This window comes from Osmia bicornis, unplaced genomic scaffold (genome assembly GCF_907164935.1).
Source record: "Osmia bicornis bicornis unplaced genomic scaffold, iOsmBic2.1, whole genome shotgun sequence".
NCBI lineage: Eukaryota > Metazoa > Arthropoda > Insecta > Hymenoptera > Megachilidae > Osmia > Osmia bicornis.
In genome coordinates this window covers 87,799-102,696 of record NW_025791458.1, presented here as the reverse complement: position 1 = coordinate 102,696, position 14,898 = coordinate 87,799, and the positions used below count along the sequence as shown (strand labels likewise).

Below are 14,898 nucleotides of genomic sequence, written 5' to 3'. Positions count from 1 at the left end.
TATAATAAGAAGCAAGCTGTGGAGGGGAATAACACACGTTATTAAAAATCTCTCTAGACCTAGTGAGCGGCGCGAGTTAAGTATGATCTCTTGTGAACTGCAGTACAGTGCATGTACATCAGGAGTGCTGCCAATTTCTCATATAATAGTTACAATTACAAATGTTTTCAGCCGGACCTATAATTTTTCTCTTACGACTTATTAATTACCAAGTTTGCCATACCACAATCAAATCGTTATTGGCAGCATCGTTTGTTCGGGTATTTTTAATTTTGCGCCGCCTCCGAAAACTTTGAAATGTATTTGGTATCCTATTTAACGATTAAGTAGATATTATCAATAGCTATGGAATATTGGTATAAATGAAATAGAAATTATTTTATACTTTTTAGTGCATTTCGAAGTCGGATGTTTTTTTTGTTAAAAATTATTTTATTTCACACTTTTTAGTGGAACCAGTAGTATTTGTAGCAAAGTGTAAGGTGATTTTAGATTTCTGTTGCTTAGCTAATAACCATAAACAGAAAAAAAATTGACCGAATTTAAGTTGTTAAAAAACAACAAATTTCATAAATTTTTGCAAGTGAGATCATCGCGGATAAACCTCCTACTAAATGTGAAAGGTTTCATCGCTATCGGTACATTCCCTGCAGCATAAACGCCGGAAGATATAAATGAACTATTACGTATTTTGCGATAAAAGTCGTTAGGAATGAAAAAATACAACCATTTTTTTGCAGGACCAATTAGAAGATATACTCTACAAGATGCAAAATTTTCGATCCGACTGGTCCATCCGTCTCGCGGTAATCGGTGAAAAATGTAAATCAAGCATTACGTTCTTGCAAAAAAATCGTTAGCAATGAAAAAATGCAAAATGCCTTTCTGACGGGACCAAGTGCGAGATATACTCTACAAGATGCAAGGAGTTTCGTTCCGATTGGTCTATCCGTCTCGGAGTAATCTGCGAACGTACGGCGCACGTACATGAAATAGTACGTTTTTCTGCAATAAAAAGCGTTCGGAATGAAAAAATATAAAATGTATTTTTAACGGGACCAATCTGCACACATACTTTAGAAGATCCAAAAGGTTTCGTTCCGATTAGTTCATCCGTGTCGGAATAATCGGCGAACATACATTTAGAAAAAAATGTCGTTAGGAATGAAAAAATGCAAAATATTTTTTTACGGGACCAATCGGGAGACTTACTCTACCAGACGCAAAAGGTTTCGTTCCGATTGGTCCATCCGTCTCGGAGTAATCGGCGAACATACATTTAGAAGAAGAAAAAAAAAAAAAAAAAAAAAAAAAATACACATCGAATTGAGTATCCTCCTCCTTTTCGAAGTCGGATAAAAAACAGAAGTCGTCGGCCAAAATCACCAATTAGTACAATAAGATATTCAAAAAAAGAGCATGTCGCGAAAGAAGACGACGTTTAGCCCTTCAGAATATTTCCGAGCCGTCAACATCCGATGGACAAAAATACACTCCCGAGAAAATTTACTTGCCATTGGATGAAGAAACAGAAACGGCAAATTCTACAGAAATGTTTGAAGAAACGACGGAAGAATTGTTTGAAATTGAAGAAACAAACAATACAGAAGATGGGATAAATATGGAAGGCACAACTTCCGAAAATGAAAAATTGATGATACAGAAAATTGTAACGAACGAGCCTGAAGAACAATTCTGTCTACCATCTTTTCTGAATTTCAAAAAATAGGTGACTATGCTAAAAACAGGGAAGACTGTGGAATTAGACACCTGAAAATAACCGGCATGAAACGGTCGGACCTGAGGACCACCCTCAGTGTAATATGCGATATGTGCAAATATAAAGGTGAAATCCACAGTGAACCTGACGAAAGCAATAAAATGGAAACAAACCAGTGTGCCGTTGCTGGAACAATTGTGAGGTTCCGGCATTAATCGAGACTTACCTGTATACTGGTTTCTAGTCGACGCGATATGTGTATAGAAACAGTAGAGACAGACGATTGCATTCTGACCCATACACCGCCAGAGTAGGCGGTAAAATACACGTAGGCATACGTAGAATTCAATGTAGTAGTAACAATAGGTTTTCACGAATATCTCGGAAACTAAAGCTTTCAGTTGATTATGCATAATAAAAAAGTTCTTCAGCATCATGCCCCCGACAACATATTAAAGGGTCATTGAAATCAACCTATGTTGAGATTAGAAACTTTCTGTTTTTTGCAATAATAATCCTGATTTTATTCTATATAAACACTCATAGTGACCACTGTGATCAGCTTGCAAAGAATGGTCAAAATTGATAATCCAGTTTTTGAGTTAAAAAGTTACAAAAAATGCCTATCAGTCGTTTAATAGAGGAGCTTCGCTCCAATAAAGTCGATAATGTATTCACAGGTTTGGAATAACGTACAACAAATTTTGTTGAATCGCAACGAGGCAGCCAAACGCCAAGTATAAATATTTTGAAAAATATATATAACTCAATACTTGGCTGGATTTGCATGATATCCATTACTTTTTTAGAAAATTCACAAAATATGTACCATATAGTGCCTAAACTACTTGGCGTTACCTTTTTTTTACATGTAATGTACTTTTTGTGGGATATACATGTATAGGCATACGGGTGGCTATTTCTATGAGATACGCATTTATTAATCACATTAAGTAATTATTCGCTGCATTCCGCGTTATGTCTGTCTAACAAAGGCTGGTATTGAGATATGCAGACATTACGATAACAGAATTATTATCATGTACTTACCATACGTATCTTTATACGCACATGTCTGTGCGGTAAAGAACTACCCATAATTTACGCAAATTACAAATAATTGTTAAAATCGCTTCTGTTGAAGATTGATTAATTTTAATTAATGTAATTTAAGCTGCGTTTTGTAAATATCTAAATATCATACGGGCATAAAATATCAATTCGTGGTAATACGATTGAATTTCAGAATAACGTTTTAGGTAATCTTACTGTTTTGCACACGAACACTTTATGCTAAATGAAGTCAGATAATTGTGATACCGGGTACACAGGATATGTAACTGTCAGTGAATAAAATATTTATCAAGAAATGTTATTTGCGTGCAATAACATTCTTATTTTTTACCTTCTACCAAAGTATAAAAAGATCGCGCAATTCGTTGTACTGCAGTATTGGAAGTAACGTCGTCCGTTATTTACTAGCCGTGCAACCATATAATGGTAAATATTAATCCGATTAATGTCATTAATCATCTGTTTGTTACTTTTTGCACCAATTGTTAACCGGAAAGTCCGATCTTTGATGCGGAAATTCAATTAAAAGAGAATTTGGCAGAGATTCTGCGTAGTGCTATAGAAGATAATTCATTTGAATGGGAACAGTTCAATCAGTTTGTAATGCCTGCGTAATGCGCGGATCCAGGCAGTCAAGGAAGAAAGGGTGAAACGGTAGGAGTGGGGCAGGTAATTGGGAGAGAAGGGCCTAGCCTCACTTCTCTCCCGAGATTTCTTCAGGGCACGTGTGAAAAGAATAGTTAGTCCGTTAACAGTATCGGGTTTTATTCAAAAAACGAAGTGAAGATTCGATCATCTCACTCCTGACAATCGAAGTGCCGCCAATACTCAACATTACGATCAATTGCCATATCAAAGATAAGTATTTATCAGAAGTATATGTACAAAGGATAAGGAGTCTCTGTCGACACGTATGTCACTCGATAACCATTCGTCCATTCTGAATTTCTTGTTTAAATACTTTGACGATTCCCGATTGACCAGCCGGTCAGGTCTGTTGGCCGTTGATCCGGATCACTTTGATATTTTGTATAGTAAGAGCCGTTCAATCAACAATTTATATATAATTCTTTTAGATGATTGCAGATGGACTAGCCGGTCAGGTTTGTTGACCGTTGATTTAGTATTGCGTATAATTTATATGTATCGTTGAACACGATCAGAGATTTCGATAAGTGAAAGATTAATTAAAGTTATCCTTTATAAAAATTTATCATACTCAATTCCGTTGGAGAATTTTCCTGTCAAGATTCCTCATCGGAACGAAGTTTTATTCTTGATGATCAAATCGGAACATTACAAGTTAGATGATTATACTTTTCGATTACGATGTTAATCTTCATTTAAGAAACAATATTATTAAGCTTCAATCTCTGACACACAATCAGTTCTCTTCGCCAGGATTTACAGACCTTTTCAAATTCTCGTGATTTAAGAGTGGCTATATAGATAAAATAACTTTTAACAAAAAATACAACCGACTTCAAAATGCTTTAAAAAGTGTAAAATAATTTCTACAGGATGATTCTCTCGCTACTTTCCTCAACGGAAGTGCCGTCATACCAGTATGAATGGACCCAAGCCCTTGTCTGTCGTCGATATCTTGACGGGGATGCATATCGTAGCTGTATCCGTGAAAATGTGTGTAACAAGAAGGAAAGTCCTATTTAAACGTTGCGGAAAACAGAATAAGTTTGTGTGCATTTACCTTATGTACCTAATGTACACAAACTTAGGCCAAGCAACGGGGCAAAAAACAATATATTTTTCGCACTTAATACTACCTATAAACCGATTGCGCCAACATGAAAAAGGTACTTAATAGTTTAATTATGCCATATTTTCGACTCCCAAATGCCATTGGTAAATTTTTTATTAACGATTTACACCCAGAAATCGTATTTTTTTAGTTAATTTAGTTATAAAATAAAAACTAATGGAACGTATATAACATCACGCTGGCCGCTTGTATTACTATATATACATATACGCTGCTCCTACCTTCCATCTCCCCCTACCACACTGCCAGTTTACGGCGCTCGGCCGATTGTAGCCATGTTTGGATCTTTTTTTAATGTATTTCAAAACATTTTAATGAAAAACCAAGATAGATGTTCTGTTGCCCTTTACTTGTAGTTTTTAAATCTGCTTTTAAAAATAAAATCGGATCATCCATATCGATAGCAGACATTATGCAATAAATCGCATGAAATTATTGAAATTGCAATAACGCAAAAACTAATTATCTCACGGCTTCAGTTTTTTTACAAACTCAAACAGCATAATTATTATTACTGTTCCACCAGGCTCCAGCTCTTCAAATTGAAAATTAACGGAGATATTAATTTAATAAGCAAACGTCGAATTTTCTGGGTTTTCCGAGTTTTCTCCGCCCGTAATTATCTGATCAGGTCGAACGATAGCTCATTTTCTTCGTAATTTAATTATCTACAAAGTTTCTATTGATGGCATGAAGATTGCTCCATTAGTTTTTATTTTATAACTAAATTAACTAAAAAAATACGATTTCTGGGTGTAAATCGTTAATAAAAAATTTACCAATGGCATTTGGGAGTTGAAAATATGGCACAATTAAACTATTAAGTATCTTTTTTATGTTGGCGCAATCGGTTTATAGGTAGTATTAAGTGCGAAAAATACATTGTTTTTTGCCCTGTTGCTTGGCCTATTATACCAATGCTCCACAGCTATTAATAAAACCTATTTAATCGTTAAATAGTATACCAAATACATTTCGACCTTTCCGGAGGCGGCGCAAAATTAAATACTTTTCGTCTACTAGGAAGATCCTAGCTCAGGCGTTGGCAACGTATGACAAATAACCCATTTGATAATTTCAAATAAACGATATTCAACGGGAATCAACACACCCACCGCGGATTAACTACTGTTAGCACAGGAGCAAAGGGAGCACTTCGCACGCCCCGCCCTATCCCCACGTTTGATCCTCGCGTAATCCATACCATTCGATTTTAGTGGCACGCTCTTACATAAGCGTAGCAATTCCGTATTTCGGAAGTGACAGTGCTATTGTAGATAGAATTCTATAATACGAGTCTACGCCCATGGTTTAAAATTCACAGCAACGCAGACTTCGTATTATCTCACTTTGTCTCGAAGCGTCTTTGTCAGGCGACGCGATTAGTATGTGCAACTGCATCGGCCAATAGTGCGTGACGATCTAGAATGCATGTGCCTGAGGTGTGACTTATCGACGACGACCAATCGTACCCGCATTCCTTCCGCTCATCATCATCTCATCTCTCTATAGTAGTACATCAGAAGTGTTGCCAATTTCTGATACAATCGTTACAATTACAAATGTTTTCAGCCGTATCTATAACGTTCCGTATTTTTTCTTGCGACTTATTAATTACCAAGTTCGCCATATGGCAGTCAAAACGTTATTGGCAGCATCGTTTATTCGGGTATTTTTAATTTTGCGCGGCCTCCGAAAAGGTTGAAATGTAGCTAGTATACTATTTAACGATTAAATAGGTTTTATTAATAGCTGCGGAGCATTGGTATACATAAAATAGAAATTATTTTACACTTTTTAGTGCATTTCGAAGACGGATTTGTTTTTTGTTAAAAATTATTTTATCTCTCCTACATATCTAACACTATTTAATTATTTTATAATTTACAGTTTTCAATCTACGATTAATTGAATTCTTGAAGAACCCTAAACCAAAATGGCGACATATTTGGAAATTTCCTGCGGCTTCATAGCAGTCTTTCTTGCACTTTACTACTATTTCACGTCGACCTTTAATTATTGGAAAAAACGTGGAATTAAAGGTCCAGAACCCATACCAGTGTTTGGCAATATTATGGCACCAATGTTAGCAAAGCAGTCATTGGCAGACTTCCTAACGAATCTTTACAAGAAATACAAGAACGAACCAATGATTGGAATATTCGCAAGAAGAGAACCTATTTTAATTATTCTTGGTCCTGATATCATCAAGGATGTCCTTATTAAAGATTTCTCCAAATTTGCAAACCGTGGCTTCAAGATACATGAAATAGTAAGTAATAAACGTACTTTTTTATCCGACTTCGAAAAGGAGGAGGATACTCAATTCGATGAGTATATTTTTTTTTTTTTTTCTGGCTTTGTTCACCGATTACGCCGAGACGGATGGACCAATCGGAACGAAACCTTTTGCATCTTGTAGGATATGTCTTCCGATTGGTCCCGTTGAAAAAACATTTTGCATTTTTTTCATTCCGAACGCTTTTTATTGCAAAAAAACGTGCTATTTCATGTACGTGCAGTTTATGTTCACCGATTACTCCGAGGCGGATGGACCAATCGGAATGAAACTTTTTGCATCTTGTACAGTACAATTCCCCATTGGTCCCGTTAAAAAAATATTTTGCATTTTTTTATTCCTATCGATTTTTTTTTCTAAAAGTACGTTCGCTGATTACTCCGAGACGGATGGACCAATCGGAATGAAATCTTTTGCGTCTTGTAGGATATGTTTTCCCATTGGTCCCGTTGTAAAAACATTTCGCATTTTTTTATTCCGAACGGTTTTCATTATTGCAAAATAAAAACGGGAAGTTTGTAATCTCAACATAAAATGACTTCAATGATCCTTTAATATATTGTCGGGAGCATGATTCTGAACAACTTTTTCATTATGCATAATTAACGGAAACCTTTAGTTTTCGAGATATTCGTGAAAAACTATTGTTATTTTTTCTGCCTTTGTTCGCCGATTATTCCGAGACGGATGGACCAATTGGAACGAAACCTTTTGCGTCTTCTAAAGTATGTCCCCCGATTGGTCCCGTTAAAAAAACATTCTATATTTTTTCATTCCGAACGGTTTTTATTGCAAAAAACGTACTATTTCATGTACGTGCGGTGTATGTTCACCGATTATTCTGATATGGATGGACCAATTGGAATGAAACTTTTTGCATCTTGTACAGTACAATTCCCCATTGGTCCCGTAAAAAAAATATTTTGCATTTTTTTATTTCTAACGACCTTTTTTTGTAAATGTGCGTTCGCTGATTACTCCGAGACGGATGGACCAATCGGAATGAAATCTTTTGCGTCTTGTAGAATATGTCTTCCGATTATTCCCATTATAAAAACATTTCGCATTTTTTTATTTCGAACGGTTTTCATTATTGCAAAATACGTTCTGGTTCAAGGAATGCACCGATTGCGATGAAAGATTTCACATTTCGTAGATCATTCCACGATGATTCCATTTCCCAAAATTTATTTAACTTCTTATTGTTAATAACTATTGTTATTATAATAAAAAGCCTATTCTTTAGGGTTACCCTCCAAGGAATATACCGATCGCGATTTTTCAAACTTGTCCCTGCAAGTAAACTTCGAATACTGCTCGTTCCACTAAAAAGTGTGAAATAAAATAATTTTTAACAAAAAAAAAAAATCCGACTTCAAAATGCACTAAAAAGTATAAAATAATTTCCATTTCATTTATATCTGTATTCCACAGCTATTAATACAATCTACTTAATCATTAAATAGGATACTAAATATATTTCAAAGTTTTCGGAGGCGGCGCAAAATTAAAAATACCCGAACAAACGGTGCTGCCAATAACGATTTGATTGTGGTATGGCAAACTTGGTAATTAATAAGTCGTAAGAGCAAAATTATAGGTCCGGTTGAAAACATTTGTAATTGTAACGATTGTATGAGAAATTGTCAGCACTCCTGATGGACATGCACTATACTGCAGTTTACAAGAGACCATACTTAACTCGTGCCGCTCACTAGGTCTAGAGAGATTTTTAATGACGTGTGTTATTCCCCTCTCCAGCTTGCTTCTTATTATACCTTGCGATCATATAAATGGTGGGCAGAAATATATGACGTACGATAATTGAAAAGCGGTGATGATATTGTAAAGTTTCACGATGCAATGAAAATTCTATTATTTTCCGGAAAAAAATGATGTGAACGCAAAGTTAGAAGCAAGCTGTAAAGGGGAATCACACGCACTATTAAAAATTTCCCTAGACCTCAGTAGGTCACTAGCTGCGCGACTTAAGTGCGGTCACTCGTGAACTGCAGTATAGTTAATTCGTAATGGGTATATTGATTCCCACTGAATATTGTTTACTTGAAATTATCAAATGGGTCATTTGTCACTGGTTGCCGACACCTGAACTAGGATCTTCCCAGTAGAGGAAAAGTTTTTAATTTTGCGCCGCCTCCGAAAACTTTGAAATATATTTAGTATCCTATTTAATGATTAAGTAGATTGTATTAATAGCTGTGGAATACAGATATAAATGAAATGGAAATTATTTTATACTTTTTAGTGCATTTTGAAGTCGGATTTTTTTTTTTGTTAAAAATTATTTTATAAAAAGATTTAATTCTATACTGAATTTTTGCCTATACTAACAATTTTGACAACTCTTTATTACGGTATGTACTATTATTTGTTATAGATAGATAACTTTATTTCTTGCCTTTCGGCTTTGAAAGGGGGTTTGACTCGTGATTGCGCCTACAATATTTTATAAATTATATACAATAAGATGATACAATATTGCCCGTAAACTTCAGGTCTTCTGTCTCTGGTTGTTACGCGGCATAGTACACCGCTCGCGGATCCATAATAGCAGTCTTATACTTTTAACAATCTTACGGGTTTAACTATCGAGTGCAATAAACTCACCGTAAGATATCGTCCGTTTTGCCTTCTATGTACCTGGTAAAAATGGTAACAACGGTAAATTCATGAACCGATGAATTTACTACATCAATTTAGAAGCACGGTCAGTCATGTTCAATAGCACATTGTCTAATTGCTAGAAACCTTTCCAAGCTGGTCGGAGTAGTATTTTGTCTGGTACCGAATCAATCACCATGAAGCTTCAAAAGGTCCAACAGTAAACAGACCTTCTACAGAACAAGGCCCGTAAAGTCAGAACGTTTATTTCCACAAATGCTCGCGACGAGCAGTTTACAATCTTTTACGAGGTCTTGCCATTCACTTTACTTAAATTCTAAGTTTCTCTCCGTGTCTTAAACGGACCCTATGCCGTGCATGTGTCCTGTGAGTTCTACCAACCCCGACAGAGTTCGAACCGTCTTCTGTGCTCTGTCCCAGGCACCACTCTATCGTTCGCACCTGGATCACTACCGGTTCGGGTTGTAAAACTCCCGAACCATCGAAGCCGCATACTCAGGTAGCACCGGTCACCAAGACCATCTGGGCCCACAGTCGCTCTTGCATGGGAGATATTACCGGTTCTGTGCAAACACGCACCTTAAGACTCCCACATGCACCGCAGCTGCTGGGTTTTCGGCTAGCTTACATGGGAAATGTCCAGCAAGATGATTTGCTAAACCGTCAGCCTATGGCCATTAGTCAAACTCCAAACGTTTGCTAATTGGCCACTTTTCGTCAACACCTCCCTCGTTGGACTACCTCTCTGCGGCTCCTTGCTGACCGTTCGTAAGACCCAGGGGAGGGAGAATACAAAACTTGGAACGAGACACCGAGACTCGAAGTCACTTCTTGTTGATCCTCACTTCGTCAGTATTCTTAAAGTCAATTTACACGATCTTATCGATACGCTCCGACACAGCTTCATAGTTCAGCTTTGAGATACCTCTGAGGTACTATCTTACATACACTAATCAAAGACATTTGTACAACATCTACGAATTAAACATATCTATAATTCAGTGTTCAAACAATTTATTCTCCTTACAACGGTAAAAGGTTGTAAGGAAGTACGCATCTTCCAGTGGTGGAATCAGCGTTACATAACGGCATCCTCTTCCGCGAACGCGTACTGAACACTGGTCTATCTCCTTCCTTCTTCGGTTTATTTCCCTCATCCACTTTCTCCCGTGTTCTTGTCCCTGCAAAATATTCCACCTTGTTAATTTATTATCCCTTCCCACTTCCCTACATTCTTTCAACAAGTGTTCTATTGTCTCCTCTCCTTGTCCACACATTCTACAGACGTTGTCCTCTTTATTTTTCCAGCATCTATTGCCTCTTTCTTCATTTCTACATCTGAACCTTGCAATCATTGACTGATCCCTGCCTTTATATTTTGCTTTCAGATAATAAGCTCGACTTTTCTCCCTTATTCCTCTGTATTCTCCATTATACCTTCCTACTAGTATTATGTCGTAAAAAGATTTGCACTGTTCTGCTCTGTCTAACTGTTGCAGATTTTCTGATAGCGTTAGGTCTCCCGTACATCTAGATTTAACGTCCTGTATCTCTATACCTTTCTCTTCATAGTATTGACTTCTCTGTTCTTCCCATTTCGATCTTTTTCTCTCGCAGTTTGTATCTACCTTTTTCCAGTATTCCAGTATTATCTTGTTTATTCCTTTCGTCCTTATTTTTTCTTCGTATCTCACCGCTCTCCTGCCTGCTTCTATTCTTATTTTGTCCTCTTTTGTTTCCTCCATTACTATATATGTTGGTGTGTTGAAGTCCAAACCTAATACACATTTTATGTACTTTATATGTTAATTTCTCGAGTCTCTCCGATTCGCCCCATCCCCATATCTCTGCTGCATACATCACGACGCTTTTCACCAAACTTCCATAGATCTTCATTCTTCTTTCAAAGTTGTTTTTTATCCGACTTCGAAAATGAGGAGGATACTCAATTCGACGTGTACGTATTTTTTTTTTATGTATGTTCACCCATTACGCCGAGACAGATGGACCAATTAGAACGAAACCTTTTGCATCTGGTAGAGTATAATTCCCCATTGACCCCGTAAAAAAATTATTTTGCATTTTTTCATTCTTAACGACTTTTATCGCAAAAAACGTAATACTTCATTTACAGTAAAACTTGGATATATGCAACAGAAGTTTGTCTGGATATATGCAACATCGCTATCCCCTCCACTTGGGGGGATCCCCCTAAGCCGGACCGAGCCGCTCGGCGAGGAAACCGTGTAATATGATCCGACCGTAATATCGGTGTGGCTAATACTAATTGAACGATAAAACTTTTTTATTTTTAACTTTTTCTTAATGAAACTTTTACTAATTCATTTGTGAGATTTTTCTGATTAAAATGGTACCAAACACGATATAATTTGGCTACATATGTATAAGGCAGGCCGTACACCAAAGATACATGAAACACGCAACATGCAACATGCAACACGTCGCATGTAGTGTACGAACGTAGAATAGGTAACGCGGCACGGTACAAACGATTTGTACGGACGCAGAATCGACACCTCGCTTGGATATATGCAACATTAAATGCCCAGAATCGACACCTCGCTTGGATATTTGCAACGTTTAAATGCCCAGAATCGACACCTCGCTTGGATATATGCAACGTTTAAATGCCCAGAATCGACACCTCGCTTGGATATATGCAACGTTTGAAACCCGAGTCGACGCCGCAACCGGTTTTCATTTCCAATCCTCCTTTGCTTTTCGCCAACTTTTAACATCAATTTCACTATATCGTGTTTGGTATCACTTTAATCAGAAAAATTTCACCAATGCGTTAGTAAAAGTTTCAGTAAAAAAAAGTCAAAAATAAAAAAGTTTTATAGTTGAATTAGTATTAGTCACACCGATACGTTTCGGCTCTTTCCTTTGATCATCGGACCTCTCTCTTTCCACCACTGTCTGTCCTTTTCTACGTTCACGCTTGGCTGCTCGTCGCGTGTAACCCGAGATTCGACACCTCGACTGGATATATGCAACGCCTGGGTCCCAATGTTTGTTGCATATATCCAAGTTTTACTGTACAGTAAAACCTGGATAAATGCAACGAAAGAATGCTTGGATAAGTGCAACATCGCTATCCCCTCCACTTGGGGGGATCCCCCTAGGCGAACCGAGCCGCTCGACGAGGAAACCGTGTAATATGATCCGACCGTAATATCGGTGTGGCTAATACTAATTGAACGATAAAACTTTTTTATTTTTAACTTTTTCTTAATGAAACTTTTACTAATTCATTTGTGAGATTTTTCTGATTAAAATGGTACCAAACACGATATAGTTTGAATTATATTTATAAACAATAGTAATAGAATAAACAACATAGAATTGACACCACGACTGAATATAAATGATGTTGGCTGAATACAAAAGATGTGTACGGACACAGAATCGGCATGTCGGCTGAATAGAAAACATGTGTACGGACACAGAGTCGGCATGTCGGCTGAATAGAAAACATGTGTACAGACGCAGAATCGACACCTCGCTTGGATAAATGAAACATTAAATGCCCAGAATCGACACCTCGCTTGGATAAATGCAACATTAAATGCCCAGAATCGACACCTCGCTTGGATAAATGCAACATTAAATGCCCAGAATCGCCACCGTGCCTGGATAAATGAAACCTTTGAAACCAGAGCCGACACCGCGACTGGTTTTGATTTCGATCTCTGTTGCTTTTCGCCAACCTTTAACATCAATTTTAGCAAGTAATTATAATTGAAACTATATCGTGTTTGGTACCATTGTAATCAGAAAAATTTCACCAATGCGTTAGTAAAAGTTTCAATAAAAAAAAGTCAAAAATAAAAATGTTTTATACTTCAATTAGTATTAGTCACACCGATACGTTTCGGCTCTTTCCTTTGATCATCGGACCTCTCTCTTTCAGCCACTGTCTGTCCCTTTCTACGTTCACGCTTGGCTGGTCGTCGCTTGTAACCCGAGATTCGACACCTCGCTTGGATAAATGCAACCACTGGGTCCCAATGTTGGTTGCATTTATCCAGGTTTTACTGTATATCTTTCGGCGTTTACGCTGCAGGGAATGTACCGATTGCGATGAAACCTTTCACATTTAGTAGGAGGTATATCCGCGACGATCCCACTTGCAAAAATTTATGGAATTTGTTAATAACTACCGTTATAGCAAAAAATCTATTCCTTCATGTCACTCTGTAAAGAATGTATCGTTCGCGATGAAACCTTTCATATTTAGTAGGATATACTGGGTGTCACGCGACTATCTCGACAACCGAAGAGGGATGATTGCTAAGGTAATTCTAAACAACTTCTTCCTTTGCCAAAGTGTTGGTTACGGCTTGGTTTTCGATTTATTAACAAAAAACACCAACCAATCCAAGCGCGTATAGCGCGCGGTCTCAGGGACTGCAGTGTCGGCTACGAAAACCGGATCTGACGTAGGACGCGAACGAACGGCTCGGCACCCCGTTGGCATAGCACAATAAAAAACTGAACTGGTAGAACATTTTTAGTCGTTTAAAATGAATACGGAACCTAATCTCTTGTCGCCTGTCATAATGTAAAAAAGGAAATTCTAAGGATTCTAAACAACAAATAAAAATGTTTGAAGTGGAATAATTAATAAACGTTTGAATTGAAGGCTACGTTAATGATGAAAAATTTGAAAACAATTTAAATGAAACTTACCCATTCGTTTCTAAATTAACCTGCTACGCTGAAAGCAGATATAATTATCACTGGGAAACGAGGAAACGCGTTCGGTGAGTTAGTCTTACGAAATATTATGTCTCTACGTATTCCCAAAACTGCTAGCCTGTATTGCCGAAGGCCCGTAGGGCCTGAGGCTTCCCTCTCCCAGTTGACTCCGTTTTGCGTTGTTACCTTTCTTGTACAGAGATTGGTGCGAAACTGGACGTTACCATGCAGTCATCATTGGTATCATTGGAAAGAACACGTTTTGAAGTTGTACAAAAATTCTTGATTTTTCAATTTCTATGACTAAATTTTGAAATAATCTCAAAACCATTTTAGCTGTGTTTTTCGCTATCTTAACAGCGAAAACAAAACTTTTATGCGAAAATGGTTGAGAAAAAATAGAAAAAAATGTTGACTATTCCAAATATCTTATTTGGTCACTAGCGCGCCAAAAAAATCAGAGTATTGTTTTTCCTCAAATTTTGTCTTTTTTTGCTCTAATTGCACTCGTATGGTCGACCTGGGCTGCGATTGATAATGCTGAACGTACAGGCTTGCTTTTGTACGGGCTTTCGGCATTCACCTGGAGTTTAGCCTGCTTACTCTAGGTTTCCTAGTTGTGTAGATCTGCGACATTCCAAAAACCTATCAACAGTGTCT

General features: G+C 37.2%; 1 protein-coding gene across 6 annotated transcripts in view; it reads left to right on the top strand.

Annotated features, from left to right (window-relative positions):
* Positions 1 to 3,113: 3,113 nt before the first annotated feature.
* LOC114881718 (cytochrome P450 6A1-like) overlaps positions 3,114 to 14,898 on the top strand; it is a 28,988-nt gene continuing 17,203 nt past the window's right edge. For 3 of the 6 annotated variants that reach the window (XM_046289872.1, XM_046289876.1, XM_046289877.1), the window contains exons 1-2: positions 3,114 to 3,220; positions 6,465 to 6,846. In XM_046289872.1, coding sequence (XP_046145828.1) covers positions 6,511 to 6,846 — 336 coding nt within the window. In that variant the 5' untranslated portion in view covers positions 3,114 to 3,220; positions 6,465 to 6,510. Of the gene's footprint in view, positions 3,653 to 3,878; positions 3,898 to 4,314; positions 4,436 to 6,462; positions 6,847 to 14,898 lie in introns of those variants that run through there. The other 3 variants (XM_046289874.1, XM_046289873.1, XM_046289875.1) reach the window with 3 other exon arrangements.